General features: G+C 39.7%; 1 protein-coding gene across 2 annotated transcripts in view; it reads left to right on the top strand.

Annotated features, from left to right (window-relative positions):
- The first annotated feature begins 361 nt into the window (after window positions 1-361).
- Window positions 362-17,198, top strand: part of PPP2R2A (protein phosphatase 2 regulatory subunit Balpha) — an 84,736-nt gene continuing 67,899 nt past the window's right edge. For both annotated transcript variants that reach the window (XM_082616439.1, XM_082616440.1), the window contains exons 1-2: window positions 362-686; window positions 2,542-2,616. In XM_082616439.1, the coding sequence (XP_082472565.1) occupies window positions 680-686; window positions 2,542-2,616 (82 nt within the window). In that variant the 5' untranslated portion in view covers window positions 362-679. The remainder of the gene's footprint in view (window positions 687-2,541; window positions 2,617-17,198) is intronic.

Below are 17,198 nucleotides of genomic sequence, written 5' to 3' on the forward strand. Positions count from 1 at the left end.
GCAAAGACACAGGACCCCACCAATCTCTACGAGCGACCACGTTAACTGGACCACTGAGCCGGCCCCAGAGTCCATGCACTGGCGCGACGGTGTGGGCACCGATGTGCAGCAGGACCTCGGACTGGGACCGGCAGGGCGGGCAGAGGGGGAACCGCCTGAGACTGGGAGCGCGGGCCAGGCCGGAGGGGACGCAGCAGGCGGGGCGAGGCGGGAAGGGGCGGGGCGAGGCGGGAAGGGGCGGGGCCAGGAGCCCGCCGGGCCGCTCCCCCGCCCCTCCCCCTCCGCTCCCCGCTCCAGCCCTCGCCCCGCCCCACCCCTCCGGCCCAGGCCTGCGGCTCCGCCCTCCTGGTGACGTCACTGGCCAGGCCAGCCGGCGCCATTTTGAAAGTGGAGTCGCCTGCCCTGCCGCTGCCGCTGCCGCCGCCGCCGTCGCTGTCGTAGCCGCCGCCGCCGCCGCTGGAGAAAAAGCAAGAGTGGGGAAGACCAAGAGTGAAATCCACCATCCCGCCGGCTGGTTTGCCAGCCCCTCCTTCCTTCTCCCCCGACCCCCGCCCCCTCCCCCCACAGGTGCCATCCGCCGCCATCCGCCCTCTCTACCCCCCCATCCCCAGGTGAGGGGGGTGAGTTCAGGAAGCGGAGACCCCGAGGAACCCAGCAGGGTCACCATTTGCAGCGCAACATGGCAGGTAAAGGAGAAATCACCCTCTCCACTGACAAGGCACTGCTTCCTTCCTCCTCCCTCCATCACCCCCTAGCGACTGCTTGCGCCTCTCGGAGAGCCACGGGGCACCCCTGGGATTTCGGGGAATTGGTGAAGTGGGCTGGGGTGGGGGTGGGGCGGGTTCTGGAGAGGCGAGTGGTCGCTGTGGTATCGAAATGGCTTTGAACAGGAGGGCTGGAGCCTGGGCATGGGTGGGGGTGGGGTGTGTGCCGGCGAGCCGAGGGGTAAGGCGTGGGTGGGGCGGGGTAGGGGCGAGTGCCGATTCGTCCCTGCGCTTGGGAGCCCGGTGGAACCTCCGCCCCCGCCCCCCCCCCCCCAGGGGGCTTTTCTGCGGCTCTTCCTTTAATTCCTGTGTTTCTCCCTGCTGCAAGCCTTTTTGGGTGTTCCTACAAATAAATATATTTTGCACTGAGAAGGAAGAGTGCTTTATAAGTTAAAATACAATGGGGACATAACGTGTATTTCTTTCTACTGTGGGTACGTATATTTTGGAGACTGTAAGCCTGAATTTTTTTTTTTGTCTGGAACCATCTCCCTTTCGTTTTTTTTTACCCTTTAGGTCCAAAGAGTGCAAGGCCTCTAATACAGCGAGTTGCGTGAAAAATGTAATTTAAACTTTCCGTTTTGCATGTTAGCTTTTGTGCAGATGTCCTTTTCCCAAAAGGGTTTCATGGAGTTAGTTAAAATAGTTGTGGAGCTCAGAGATATAAATAGCTAAGAGGAGAGAGATTTAGGTAAAAGCTTGGGGCGGAGGGGGAGAGATGCAGAGAGAAAACCAGGTTGGAATATTTAGCAAGGAATGGAGGTGAAGGAAGAGAAAGGTAATTGCTTCGAGGATTATTTTTGTACATTTTGGTGTTGCTGAATATCTTCCTTCCTCTGGTAGAATCAGTCCTAGATCTAGATTCAGTTTCTTTCTCCATAGATCCAGGACGTTGCCCCCTCCCTGCTTGGCAGTGAAATGGAAACATTCAGGGACTAAACCAGTTTTCCGTGCTTTTATCAATATTTAGATAGATAATCAAACCTGTAAAAAAGTTAACATATTGGATTGACTTAGGGTTTGCTATGCATAAGTTGCTTTTTGGCCTTGTTGAATGATTAAGTGAAATTAAAATTGTTCTGCCCAAGATGATGACAAATGAGCGAAATTAATTCTTTGCCAGGTCCTTTGGATTCTGACGGATTAGGTGAAGGGAGGCAAACCAAGCTTCCTTTTGGCAATCTCTTCACCAGCATTCAATTCAGTTTCTTTTCCTCTCTGGAGCCAGTGATTTGCTGGTAATGAACTGCAAAGAAATGGGTGGTGAGATTGTGTTTGCTGTCGTCTGTACGCTGTGGTGATAGGGGTCATATGAATCATCGCTTCTCACTCGGGCAGTGATGTTCCTGAAGTTTTCTCTTCGTTCCGTGTTTTATGGTAGCTTAACCTTATTAACTCTCCTGCAGCCTTTTGTAGCCTTAAAGGAAAACTCTTTAACTTTCGGTATTTACTTTTCTCTGGTAGGTCTTGCTTGAAGTAAGGCTTTTACTGTGTCTGAGGGGAAGGGAAAATGGAAGGGAACTTTTGAACTGATGTACAATGGTAACGATAGTACATGGCCTTTAAATATTTCAGACCTGGAATCTCTCTCTTTTAATGCAATACCAACTATTGGGGACTAACCTTTTTCCAGATTAGTGCTGTGGGGTGGTGGTTATACGTATGTGTGGGCAGTACCAGGCTGTTAGTATCATGCCAACTATGGATGCCATCTCTGTGTTTATGAGAGTAAACATGAGTAAGACTCAGTTTTAATTGGTATGTTTTCTTTTTCCAGGAGCTGGAGGAGGGAATGATATTCAGTGGTGTTTTTCTCAGGTGAAAGGAGCAGTAGATGATGATGTAGCAGAAGGTAAGAAAGCATTTAATAATGCAGAATTTGGATATAGAACCTTTACAAAATCTCTGTTGCTGAAGGATTTCCTTTCAGCTGAGTCTGTTCTAGTTTAAGGACGTTTTATGTTTGTTGTCCAAGCAGGGAAAGAACAGTTTTAAAAGTCATCTTTCTGGAACATAATCTTAAATTTTTTATTACTTATGCCGTGTTTTATTATTATTTTTTTCCTGAATAAAGTAAGGAGCACTAGATGATGATATATATAAAACCGTCACAAGAAAAGTCTAAGGTCCATGCGGTAAAGGTGTCCTTGCTGTGTAAATTTCACGTACAAATAAATGGTGATGCATTTTCATGGTTGTACACTGTTTTTAGATAATTTAGTTGAAATAGGTGCCATCAGTGTTTAGCTCAGAAATATTCTTGATAGCATCTTCCATTTTTGAGGGGAGATTTTTAGTTTTTCTGCACTTGCCTATTACGAGCGTGTGGTGTTGATTGGCATATCCTGTGAAGAAATGCTGGCTCAGATGTTGCATTTAATTATCTTGTAAAGATTAACTTAGGTGGATAAGAAAATAACGGTGTTATAGATATATAGCATGTCTTCTGGAGAGCTTATTGTTGTGTATTTTGAAGCTGGATTTGATCAGTGGAAGGGCTTTAGTTTTTTTCCCCAGATTTGTTTATTAGTGTATTTCAAAATTCTAAAGTTTTGAAACTTTAGGATTTTGCATTCATTTGAGATGGTCTTAGATGGAGGAAGTCTTGAGATGGAGGAGACATTATATTCTGTAAAGTAGTTTTATTATTTCATTGTTCAGAAATATTAAAGTTTGAGTCTTAATAGTATTGTGTGTTTGAATTACAGTAGGAATTTTCTAATACTCAGATAAAATATGTACTTTTAATTTTCAAAAATTTGTCTAGTGAAAATTTATAAATTATCTGTCTCTGGATTGTGTTGTCCTCATAATAAGATCCTATTTCTGACTTACTGTCAGTGTACTGTTTGTTTTGAGGGTTTTTCCAGGTGACGGTAGGATGATGGCCTTGTGTTGAGCCAGTTGAATGCTTGGATTTGCTTGTGTCAATGTTATTCGTTTTTGTTTTTGTTTTTTAATTTTTAAATTTATTTACATTTTAAAATTTTTGGCTGCGTTGGGTCTTCGTTACGCATGGGTTTTCTTTAGTTGCGGCGAGTGGGGGCTACTCTTTGTTGCGGTGCGCGGACTTCTCATTGCGGTGGCTTCTCTTGTTGTGGAGCACGGGCTCTAGGCACGCGGGCTTCAGTAGTTGTGGCACGTGGGCTCAGTAGTTGTGGCTCGCAGGCTCTAGGGCGCATGCTCAGTAGTTGTGGCGCACAGGCTTAGTTGCACTGCGGCATGTGGGGTCTTGCCGGACCAGGTCTCGAACCCGTGTCTCCTGCATTGGCAGGCGGATTCTTTACCACTGTGCCACCAGGGAAGTCCTCGATGTCATTCTTAATTAAGTACCTGATCAATTTTCTGAGTTGTGTGGGGAGCCACCTGGCATACACTGTACTTCTGATACAGAGCGCCCTCACATTTCTTTCTATTGAATCCTCATCTGTCTTTCAGATGAGAAACTGGAAGCTTAAAGAAGTTAAGAGACTCACTGATGGTCATACAAATAGTGTAAATCAGGGTCTTCCGATGAAGCCTGTGGTGTTTGGCTTGTTCAGAGAAATAAATCCTAAGTTCCAGGGAGGAGTCTTGTGTTCCTCATTTTGTAATTCCATTACCTATTGAACAGCAGGCACTCAGATATTGGATCATTAGTTCTGTGCTGTTGTGTAATACTCGCCAAGTTATGAAAGTGCTGTATACTTGAAAAACATTCCTTTGTTGATGCCCATTTATTCCCTTTATCAAAGATCTTCTAGGGGCCTCCTAAATGCTGAGCACTAGGGCTCCAAGGTGTCTAGAATACAAACCCTGCACGTAGCTCACTGTTAAACAGGCAAAGACCACATGCATTTGATTTAATCAGAAGAAATTGATGATTCCAAACTTAACTGAACCAAATGATAGTTTGTGACATGTATGATGGATCAGTGGTAATTTTCTTCTGCTAATACTTAGTAACTGCATTTTGCAACTGATTCATTAAATAATTTTCATCTGTGGTTGTTAAATATTAATTTTAACATACAGTGCATTCCTAGTATCTTATGCTGAAGCTTGGTATGTATATTTTAATAGAAACATGATTTATTCTAGTACCTATGTCTATACAAATGCAGTAAGTATAAAAAGCACCCAATTTTCAAATTATGCAGCTTTAATTTGGGTTTTTTGCATACTGTAGTTTGCACATCATAGTCTATTATGTTTATTTTACTAAGAGAAGGTTTACTTTTCTGAAATAAAGTAAGATTAATACATTTCCCCCTTGGTTTAGATTATAGTCTCTAAATGGGTTACATCTGGCTCAACCTTTAGTTTAGCTTGCCTGTTTTCTGTTAACAGTACATCCGAAGTTCTTTTCCATCAAAGGCACCAAATTGTCTTTCCCCTCCTACATGTATTCAGCTGTCATGGCATACTCTTTTTACTCCTGTAATGCTTTAATCTTCTTTCCATACCCACTTTTACCTTGGTTAAGGTTCTCAGTATCTCTCATCAGGATTGCTCTAACTTCCTAAATGATTCCCTGCTTCTTGTCATGTTTTGCTTCTAAGTTAATCTTAAATGCCATCCCAGTTTTATTTTCCTCAGAAATCTTTAGTGGTCACTGTATCCACAGGCTTATGAATTATATTCAGATATTTTAGTCTAGAATGTGAGACTTCTCACTGGTATGGCCCCTACTTCTCTAAGTTTATTTGCTAGTGTGGTTTACGATCCAGCTAAATGGATACTGTTCTTCAAACAAGTCCTGTACACTCTTACCTTGGGGACTTCATGGTTTTTTTTGTTTTTGTTTTTTGCTGTTCCTACCTTGGAATGCCTGATACTCCTGCCACAGTTCTCTTGTCAGAATCATATTTATCCTTCAGGTCATGCCTGTAACCCTTTTACTCATCTCCCTTTTTCGGGAGTACTTTAAGAATCTTCCTTCGTAGCATTTTGTATTTATAATATTAGTACCCCAAACCTCTACTGTTGTACCGTGAGCTGTATGTGGGACATTGTGTATATAAACTGCTATGCTTAAAAGAAAGCCTGGAACACAGTAGGTGTCCAGTATTTATTGAATGGAGGAAGAAAATTTACTAAAATGAGGTTATGAAGGGGGTCAAGTATGGGTGAAAGGTGGCGTGACTGAGACATACTTTTGGCAATCGTGAATTTATTTACTTGGCAGCTTTGTAAGTGGACTGATGGTATATAGCCGTGTAGTAGAAAGAAGCGAGGAGACCTTGGGTTTCTATCCTAGTGACAGACTAGTGTATGTCACTTTGGGTAAGTACTCTTCTGAGTTCCAGTATGCTTAGCCTGAAGAAAACAGAACTGGATTAGCTGATTTCGGTTGTTCTTGTACTCTTAATCTTGTTAACTCTCAAAGATGTCTTAGCAAAGAGACAGCCCCACATTATTATTACTGGTAAGTTAAATTGTTTGAGATGTTAGACTCTCTGGGGGCCTTAATTTAAAAATAAGACAGTGGACTTAGTTACTCAAGGCTCAGAATTTTTCCTTAAATAACATTACAGAACTAAGACAGAATTTTGACATTTGATCAGATACTCTCATTGTCTTTTGGCCCATGTAAGCCCTACAGGACAGTTATAGCCTGTGTTGGGGTACTTATTCTACGCACACGGCTCTTCAGGCACTTTAAGTAGTTTACCTTTAATATAGCTAATTGTTTGGGAGAAGGATGAGGCACTAAAATCATTCTCATGTAGTTTTTATTTTAACCTTCATAGTAACAGTAATAACATTGTATCATATCCTGCACTTTTAGTTTTTCCTTTATTGATAGCTATTCTCCCATGAGAAGGTAGGTCAGAGCACAAAGTCCATGGTGTGAATCCTGCCCAGTCACCTACTAGCTGTATGGTCTTGGGCGGGTTAACTCAACCTCTTTGTGCCCGTTTTCCCGTCTGTAAAATGAGGATGGCAGTAAAACTGGTCTTCGGATGTTGTTTTGATGATTAAATGAGTTAATATTCCTAAAACAGAAACCCAGCACATAATAAGGGTTTAGCTATTGTTATTACTTGAATATTTATGATGAGTAAGGGAGAGCAGGAGAATGAGGAAACTGGGCAATTGTCTTTAAAGGCTAGTAGCAGCTTCTCATCAGCCAGAGTGAGGAAACTGGTATGTGTATGTTTTGTACATACTCTTTGATTCCACAGATATAAAGTTCAGAAACATTTAGAATTAAACCATAGATTTAGAGACACATATGAAGCTGGTAAAACTCTATAAAGAATAGCTACAAAGTAATTAACTGTAAAAGCCAGGGTAGTGGTTATCTTTAAGCAGTGATAGGCAGTTGTGATTGCCAGGGGTTCTGGGAAGGCTCATGGGATGGCAAATTGACCTGGATGGTGGTTGTACAGATGTTTGTAATAACTGATTAACCTGAAGATTGTTGTTTTGATTTTGATTTTCTATATTTGTTAGACTTCACAATGAAAAAGGTTTTAAAAAAATCCCATACTGTACTAAAGGATGAAAAATGGCAATCCCTTCCACAGTCACTCCCTAATCCTCCTTAGCCCTTCTCCTAAAGGCGATTATGTTGAACCCGTCTTCTAGCTGTATTCCCTTGGGCTTAATTACATTTTTTTGTGAATAAAATTATACTTCTATTTCTTTCAATTTTAGACATTTTCACTTGACTTCCTTCCATGGTAGATGAAGATTAAGCTGTTTTTGACGTTTTTGTCCGTTTACCCCAGCGTTACATCACATGTTGTGGTTAAATTAGAAGTCAGTGCTTACATTGTTACGAGGATGCAGATGTTCCCTACTGAGCCGGTACTACACTGGAGTGTTGCTCATTTCTTGTGCATCCCTTCATTTTCCCTGAAGCTAATAATTGCCTGTTTTTTAATTTGCCTAGTTCTTTTCGATTTTTTAAAAAACTTCATTATGGAGATTTTGAACATTACAGGAAAAAGATGGAATAGTATAATGAACTCCCATCACCCAACATCAACATGTGGCCAGTGCTGTCCCATTTATAACTTTCATGACTTGACTCCTTCCCAGTTCTTTGTTACTTACTAATAGAGATATTATTGGTTTTGTTTTTAAAATCTAGTTTCAACAAACTAGAAAACCAAGTTCATCATTTTAATGTGAAACAGTAAGGAATTTTTCCTCATGATTTTTTGCAGTAGCAATTCTGATAATTTGTTAATTTGTTCAAATCTTACTTGTGAAAATAAAATTATTAAAAATTCAAATACACGTGGATAATCTGAAGTGTGTAATTTTGGGTAAAAGATAAGGAAAAATTAACCAATATGGTTATTTTAATTATTTTAATGCAAATTTTCACCATTTAATATTAAGTATTAAATAATAAATTTTTATTTTCATTAATTAATGTAAGTATAATTTTCCTCATCTCCATATTTGACATTCTTAAACTTTCTTTCATAGGATATTATTTTAGGGTATGATTTTATTACATGAAGTCAGTGAAACTTGGATCTAAATGTATTACATCTTTTCAACACTGCTTCCTGTTTATTTTTGGACTTAGACTTGTGGACTGGTTCTTGGGAAAAAAAACTTTCATTGGGAGAGTCTAAATACTCCCTGAATAAGGACATAAATAAAATTTGAGAAGCAAATAATCTTTGGGGTATCACACAAAATTTGAGGGTTTTAAATCCATTCAGTATGTTTTATGCTACAATATAAATAGATTTTAAGATCATTTGTGTTCTGTGTTTCTTAGAGTAGTATGCATGTTAGATTTAGGCACTAGGGTCAATTAGTAGAAGAAAATAGTAGAACCCCATTTTTTGCAAATTTCAGAACATTGGCACATCAGCTGTGTTCCAAAACGTAATGACGCACAGCAAAGGTATTAGTTAACATTCTTACCTTGTTTCGCATGTCACACTTCTTTCTCTCGGCACTGGCATTACTGCTGACAGAAGTCTGGTACTAATGCAGTACCATCACTTAAAGTAGTGTAACTTCGCCCATTAAATAACATGAATGATCATATTTATCTAGTGTTAGGCAGTATCCTTGTTTTCTTTTAAGATGCTAAAATTTTTTTCTTACCCCTTTATTGGTAAAAAAAAAAAAAAAATACAAGAGATAATGGCATTTTGTCTCAGGTTACTAAAATAAACCAAAAATTACACTTAGGTATTTTTTAGTACTCTCTTATAGTGAACTATATTTTAAAATTTTTGAAAATTGTGGAATAAGCAGAATGATGAGAGACTGAAGCAAAGAATTAATTTTATTAAATCAGTAAAAAGATTACCATATATTACATATTTATACATCTATATTTGCCTAGTTGAGTTGCAGGAAGAAAGGTAAATTTTATTTTAAGCTTCTTATGCTGTTAAATCGGAAAATTAAAGGGTTGGAGATAGATGTTTTAGCTAATATTCTCAATTACAATCTCTTTTCCCTTCTCTTCGGTGATAATGGAAATTAAAATTGAGTAATCAGAGGTCTGCAAGTTGCTTCCTTAGTAGAAGGAAAGAGAAGTAAAGTCTGTTAATATATAAATTAGATTTCTCAATTATGTGCCAGGTACTGTTTTAGGTGCTTTATCGATATTAATTTATTAATCTTTGAAATAAATAGACGCTGTTGTTTTTCCATAGAGACAGGAAACTCGGCTAGGAAGGCTAGTTTACTGTTTCCTTGAGCAGGTGGTAGAGCTGGGATTCTTACCTTAGATCTTTATATTTCCCTCATGTAATTTTATTTATTTAAAAACTTGAGCTGCTTCTTTTAGTTTAGGTGAAGGTGTGTGAGCTTGTTGGAATGTGACTTGTTTAGAGTTTATTTGTAATGCCAAGTAGATTATTGTTGTTTTGAAGTAATTAAATCCAATTTGGAGATTTACTGAATCTTTTGCTAATGGAATTCTTAAGCTAGGACATTCGATAAGGGATTTTTGAACCTTCTGATGTTGTATGTAAAGTTGTAATGTGTGTGCTTATACATAGGTGCATTTTTCTGGTCACAGGGGGTCTGTAACCACAGTCAAAATAGCGATCATTTATTCAGTTTTGATGTGTGGTCTGGCAACCCCTCAACTGTATCAGAAGGTCTCTGAAGTTGAAACTATTTTCATAATAATACTAAGATAATATTTGCCTTTTTCACTGTGTTGACATTTGCACCAATGGTACAAAAGCAAGGGTTGGTAAATCTGCTGGCATCTTAGCATGTATCAAGGCCTTGGCACCAAATGGTACCAGTAGTCATGGTAATCTTCATTGCCATGTACCAGCAGTTTTAAAATGCCTGTTTTATGTAATGTCTTTGATGAAACAGTAAAAATTAATTTTGTCAAGTCTCTGCTATTGAAAGTCTTGACTTTTTTTAAAATTAATTAATTTATTTTTTGCTGCGTTGGGTCTTCATTTCTTGTGCGTGGGCTTTCTCTAGTTGTGGCAAGCGAGGGCCACTCTTCATCGCGGTGCACGGGCCTCTCACTATCGCGGCCTATCTTGTTGCGGAGCACAGGCTCCAGACGCGCAGGCTCAGTAGTTGTGGCTCACAGGTGTAGTTGCTCCGCGGCATGTGGGATCCTCCCAGACCAGGGCTCGAACTCGTGTCCCCTGCATTAGCAGGCAGATTCTCGACCACTGCGCCACCAGGGAAGCCCAAGTCTTGGCTCTTGAGTACATGTGTGGTGAGCATTCTGTGTGACAGAATGGGAAGTACACTTAAAGCATTGTTCTAGGCCAGACAGAGTACAGTGGTTGAAGGAAAAGTATGGGTGCAATTATTTGTTTCAAGCTGAAGTAGTTGCTCTTTTCATGGAACATTATTTTTACTAGAAAGAGCTACTGACAAACTACCTAGACTTGTATATTTGACAGACATTTTCTCAAATGAACGGTGAATCTGTTACCTCAATGGACAGTATTTGTTGCCCATGATAAAATCTGAGCTTTCAAGCAAAACTCAAAGTTTTGGAAAACGTGTATCTCCTGAGCGTGATAACTTCTGAATACTTACAGATATTTCAGATGAGATCAGTAGTAATATTAATGATTGTGATTTTTAATACTGTGTAATGAAATGTGTCAACATTTGGAAAATCTGCATAACTGAATGGCCAATGCTTGTGATGTTAAAAAGTTATGCATAAGTAAAAGTGCAAGATAGAGCATTGGATTCTAATATAACAGACAACTGATATGGTTTCAGACTCCATAAACCTTTAAGAAACTATCACGTGTTGAGTTTTGCTGTAGTATCAAAGAGACATCCGTAACTACCTGAAAAGCCTATTAAACTATTCCTCCCAGGACTTCCCTGGTGGTCCAGTGGTAAAGAATCTGCCTTGCAATGCAGGGGACACAGGTTGATCCTTGGTCAGGGAACTAAGATCCCACATGCCTCGGGGCAACTAAGCCCTTGTGCCAGAACTACTGAGCTAACTGAACCTCAGCTAGAGCCTGTGTGCTGCAAACTACAGAGCCCACGCGCCCTGGTGCCTGTGCGCCCCAACTAGAGAAGAGAAAACCCGCACGCCACAACTATAGAGAAGGCCGTGTGCTGCAACAGAAGATCCCGCATGCTGCAACTAAGCCCCGACACAGCCAAAAATAAATAAAATAAAATAAATAATAAATAAAGCTTAAAAAATAAAAGTCAACATCTATTAAAAAAAGAAACTATACCTCCGTTACCAACTACATACCTAAGACTGGATTTCTTCATATATATTTAACCTACACAACATAGTGTAGTATGTTGAATGCAGAAGCAATTAAGAGAATCTCAGCATCTTCTGTTAAGTCAGACATTAAAAAGATTTGCAGCAATGTAAAACAATGCCGTTCTTCTCACTAATTTTTTTTTTTTTTTTGCGGTACGCGGGCCTCTCACTGTTGTGGCTTCTCCCGTTGCGGAGAAGCACAGGCTCAGCGGCCATGACTCCGGGCCTAGCCGCTCCACGGCATGTGGGATCTTCCCGGACCGGGGCACGAACCCGTGTCCCCTGCATCGGCAGGCGGACTCTCAACCACTGCGCCACCCAGGGGAGCCTTCTCACTAATTTTTTTGGGGGGGGCAGTAGTCTCCTTTTTTTCTTTTTATAACGTTTTTGTTAATGTGTAGGGCTTTTTATTACATTCTTGTTTTTTGGCTGCTTTGGGTCTTTATTGCTGCACGTGGGCTTTTCGCTAGTTGCGGCGAGTGGGGGCTACTCTTCGTTGTGGTGCATGGGTTTCTCACTGCAGTGGCTTCTCTTGTTGCGGAGCACGGGCTCTAGGCATGCAGGCTTCAGTAGTTACGGCTCGCGGGCTCTGGGGCGCCCAGGCTTTAGTAGTTGTGAAGCACGGGCTTAGTTGCTCTGGGGCATGTGGGATCCTCCCGAACCAGGGATCAAACCCGTGTCCCCTGCATTGGCAGGCGGCTTCTCAACCACTGTGCCACCAGGGAAGTCCCTGCTTATTACATTTTTAAATAAGAAAGTATTTGAAAATTTAAAATATCTTTGGGGTCTTCAGATTTTAATAGCATAAGGAAATTCTGCCATCCAGAAATACCTCACAACTGTGGGCTTAGTCTGTTAATTTCATTGTTCTCTTGCTTTAAAAGAATCTCATGGGGGCTTCCCTGGTGGCGCAGTGGTTGGGAGTCCACCTGCCGATGCAGGGGACGTGGGTTCATGCCCCGGTCCGGGAAGATCCCGCATGCCTTGGAGCGGCTGGGCCCGTGAGCCATGGCCACTGAGCCTGTGCGTCCGGAACCTGTGCTCCACAGCGGGAGAGGCCACAACAGCGAGAGGCCCGCGTACTGCAAAAAAAAAAAAAAAAAAAAATGAACTGTAAGTGATCAGAAAGAATCATAAAGTGCTGCTTTTGTGCATGTGTATTTAAAGCTTTCCTATGACTTCAGATTGTTTCAGCCTACTTCCTCCCTTGCTGCTTTTTAGGTACCAAATTAAATCTGCCTTCAGTTTTTTAGGGCTTTTCCCACTATCTCTGCTGAGGTCCAGCTATCATTAATACTTAATGTAGGATTACTGAATTCCTTAAAGCCTAGTCTAGTGCCATTTCTGGGTTGGCTGCCTGGTCATTAGAAATGAGTTGGTGCCCTTGACATTGCGTTTTATTTTGAACCCGACATGTAGTGGTTTGATGTGTTATTTTTTTCTTGTAAGAAAGGCACAGAATTGGCATGGTAACTATTTTCAACTCTTAACCACTAAAGGGAGGAAAGGAGAAGGAACAGTGTTTTTCTTTAAATTCTACTTTAAAATGCAGCATAATTCTATATTTAAATAGTTGCTGAGTTTCCCATTCGAAGAATGCAGTATCAACTATTTATTGCTTAGTATTTTCAGGGTTTTTTTGTGGCTACTTTTCTACCATTTTAAAAAAATTGTCAAAGTATGTAGGACTTTTAAAACTAGCTTTACCAATTTTCCATCCATGTTTAAACATTTTAAAATAAACATTGAGTTTATTTTAAAAATAGCTAATTTTTTATTAATATGGACATTTTTAGTTAATGTTAGCTGTAGCTGATTAAAATGTCATCTAGATCTTTGCCTGTGGCATATGTGGAATTCCTGGCAATTCATTATTGAATGCTTCTGTGTGCCACTTTACCAAGGGTCAGGCTCTTGTAATTTTAGTTTCTATAGGTTGACTTTCTCTCTGAATGTTCAGATATCAACTGGAATTTTCTTTTCTGAAGTCCTTGAATGATCTCTTTCATCCAGTTCAAGGGGGTTCATGGACCAATGACCCTGTTTAAGAGCCTCTGCTTTAATCTAACAATTTGACTATGATTATATGGTTAAGTTGGAGGAGTCAAGGATATTTTATATGGTAACGATAGTTTTTGGACTGTTAAAAGGGTATTCTTTCTTAGGAATCTTCTTAGTACTTACTGTTACTGATATAATATTAGAGGGATGAATCTTCTAAGATACTGGACCTGACAGCTTTAGTGTATTCCCATCTTGATTTTTTTTTTAATTAAAAACTGTCTCTTTAACCATGGATAAAAATATTACAGGATTGGATTTTTATCTAATTGCTTGTTTATACTTCATTCAGAAGGAATCTAAATTCTTCTTCAGTAGTCTGTATTAAGAGAGAAGCCGAAGTAGGTAAAAGGGTTTGGTGGGAACTTTTTAAAAATTATTTGAAAATCTGGAACAATGTTACTTTTTAGAACTTGCCATTGTAGTTTCAGGTCAGCTGCCTATGAAAGTGGAAACAACCTTTTTGGTGTTTCCCCATGTCTTTTTTTTTTCTTTTCCAGTTTACCACAAGGTGAGAGTCTTGTGGGCCTGGAGTAGATGTGTTTTTAAGATAGCATAAGAGGAATCTTTAATATTTTCTGTTGGCTAATAGATTGGGAAGGCTGTATTTCAAGAAAACAAGCTGTTGTAGGCAATCAGTAACTCTTGTCAGATTCCTTATGTAGGGATGCAACGTTAAAAATGGTTATAAGAATTTGTAGTAGGGAAGGGATTGCTCGTAGTCTTCTTTTTACCCCTTGACAAGAATTATTTTTTTCTAGCAGCAGAACCACATCTTTAAGTGAAGTACTTTTTGGCTCCCTAATGTTTTTTTCATTGTAAAAAAACATAAAGTTTACCATGTTGACCTTTTTTTTGGCGGTACGCGGGCCTCTCACTGCTGTGGCCTCTCCCGTTGCGGAGCACAGGCTCCGGACGCGCAGGCTCAGCGGCCATGGCTCACGGGCCCAGCCGCTCCGCGGCACGAACCCACGTCCCCTGCATCGGCAGGCGGACTCTCAACCACTGCACCACCAGGGAGCCCCCATCTTGACCATTTTTATGTGTACAGTTCAGTAGTGCTAACTGTATTCACATTACTGTGAAACAGGTCTCCAGAACTTCGTCTTGCAAAACTGATACTGGACCCATTAAACAACAACTCTCCATTCTCTCCTCTGCCCTGGTATCCACCACTGTGCCTTCTGTTTCTGTGAATTTGACTACTTCAAATACCTCATACACGTGGAATCATACAGTATTTGCCTTTTTGTGACTGGCTTATTTCATACCTCAGGGTTCATCCATGTTGTAGCATGTGACAGGATTTCCTTCCTTTTTAAGGTTGATTTCATTTTATGTATATACCACATTTTGTTTTTCCATTCATCTTTTGACAGACACTTAGTTTGTTTCCACCTCTTAGCTATTGTGTACTTCCAGCCTTTTTATATATAGCTGGGGTTCTGTGGGGAGGAACATCCTATAAGTACTTTCTGTAAGTGATTGGAGGTGGACAGGAAGAACCCTAAGCAGAACATGAAAGTATCAGATTAGAGGATATTAAAGAATACAGATCGGTACTGCTGTGATACAAATCTGTTATCCCAGATTAACAGTTTGAGGACAAGAACTGGGTTACTTTATTTTGTAGGCTATTTCAGGATAAGATTAGGCAAAATCTAAATTTTTGACCAAGGTTTCACCTCATTTGCAGTTTCTGGTTAAAAATAGAAAATCCCATAGATTTTGTAAGTCACATTTCATTACTGTAAAACTAACAGTAAAGACAGTCAGTATGTTGTTTTGTGTGTACTTTAATTAGGCTGAGTCTTCACCATAATAGGAAAATGTGATAACTGCATTGCATTTCTTTATAATGAAATTGTAGATAAGGAATGAACAAGGTTGCGTTTCTTAACAGTAGCCTTTGAGGTAGACATTATTGTCATTTTGTACACAAGGGCACTGAAGCTCCAAGAAGTTGAGCAATGTTAATCTAAGACTATGAGTTAGTAAAACTGTTCTGTCTACTTTTTAGACTCCCATGTTGCTTCTATGTGGTTCAGCTTTAAAAAAAATACTATTTGATTAAATCTAAATCTCGGGTTCTCATAGGGAATGGTGCTAAGGTGAGACCTTAGGTATTCATCTACAAGTCAACAGGTACTTGTTGAGTGCCCAATATTTTGGAGAATGTGAGAGAAATAGAAGACATGAATCCATCACTTTAGGTATATTAAGGAAGGTCAGTTTTATTACAATAAGCATTCTCCATTGTAGCCTTTGGTATTAACCAGTTCATGTCACCAGGAGATCCTTGACTAATCGTATGTAAAACTTTTATAGGTAATGCTGGGATATGAGTAGTAAATCATTTCCCCTTTTCCAAGTTGACTTGACTTTGCTTGATATTGAGATGGTGTTGTAGTACACATACTTGGTTGTTCAAAGAATCACATATATCTCGTCTTTTTTTTTTAATGAGATGTCTATATTTATGCCTTAGAGAAACTAGGAGTGTATAACATTAAGTAGTAGTGTTAATTCTGAGGTCTCATAACATGAGCATTTTCCACATTTTTGAAAGAGTTAACTGCAAATAAGCTGTTATCAGTTGGAGGGCCTTTATTCTGTGAAAGTAGATGACAATTGTCATGGGTGTAGGTTGAAGGCATATGGAGATGTTTGTATATGTTATTTATAGCTATGATGGTAAGAAAATCCAATACCAACTAGAAAGAAAACCCCACTATAACTTTGAAGTGTTGTATTTTATTTATGTAACTGATGCCCGAGGCCTCATGGAAATAAAGTGAGAGCTAATTGAAGTTATTTGGAAGTTCCTTTACTGTTAGAATTATAGTCCTTTAAGTCGGGAATGCTCAGTTCTACTCTGGGAGCATTCTGTTATTAACACATACTTGTTAAGCATGTCTCAAGTCTTTTTAAGACATAAATATGTCTTTCAGTGTTTTCAGATGGTCATGAGTTGAATTTACTAATGAATATAAGTGGAGATTTCTCCAGGCAAATGTTTGTGGTAGTTTACAAGCCCTTTTGTCCCTTTCCTTTGTATCCTGTGTTTCAAAACCTTCATTTGAAATTTGGCAGTTCCTTAAAAAGTTAAACACCGATTTGCTGTGTAACCCAGCAATTCTACTCCTAGGTATATATCTAAGAGAATTGAAAACCTGTGTCCACAAAAACTTGAACACGAATGTTTACACAGCCACAGAAAAGAATGAAGTACTGATACATGCTGCAACGTGGATGAACTTTGAAAGCATGCTAAGTGAAGAAGCCAGTCACAGAATCCACATACTACATGATTCCATATATATGAAATGTCCAGAATAGGCAAATATATTGAGACAGAAAGTAAATTAGTGGTTGCTAGGGCTCGTGAAGGGTGGGAGTAAGGGGAGTGGCTGCCAACAGGTACAGCGTTTCTCTAAGGGGTGATGAAAATGTTCTGGAACTAGATAGGGGTGATGGTCACAAAATTCTGTGAATACAGTAAAAACTGCTGACTTGTACACTGAATTTGAAAAAATAATAATAGTAAATAAACTAAAAAATAAACAGGAGAGACAAGGTAAGATTCTGTTTCTTAAAAAAATTTCTAGAGCCAATTAAAAACTCCCATTTACAAAAGAAAAAACTTTTGTTTTGTAGTACTTCTCATATACAGACCA

The sequence above is a fragment of the Mesoplodon mirus genome (genome assembly GCF_964341445.2).
Source record: "Mesoplodon mirus genome assembly, chromosome: 1".
Taxonomy (NCBI): domain Eukaryota; kingdom Metazoa; phylum Chordata; class Mammalia; order Artiodactyla; family Ziphiidae; genus Mesoplodon; species Mesoplodon mirus.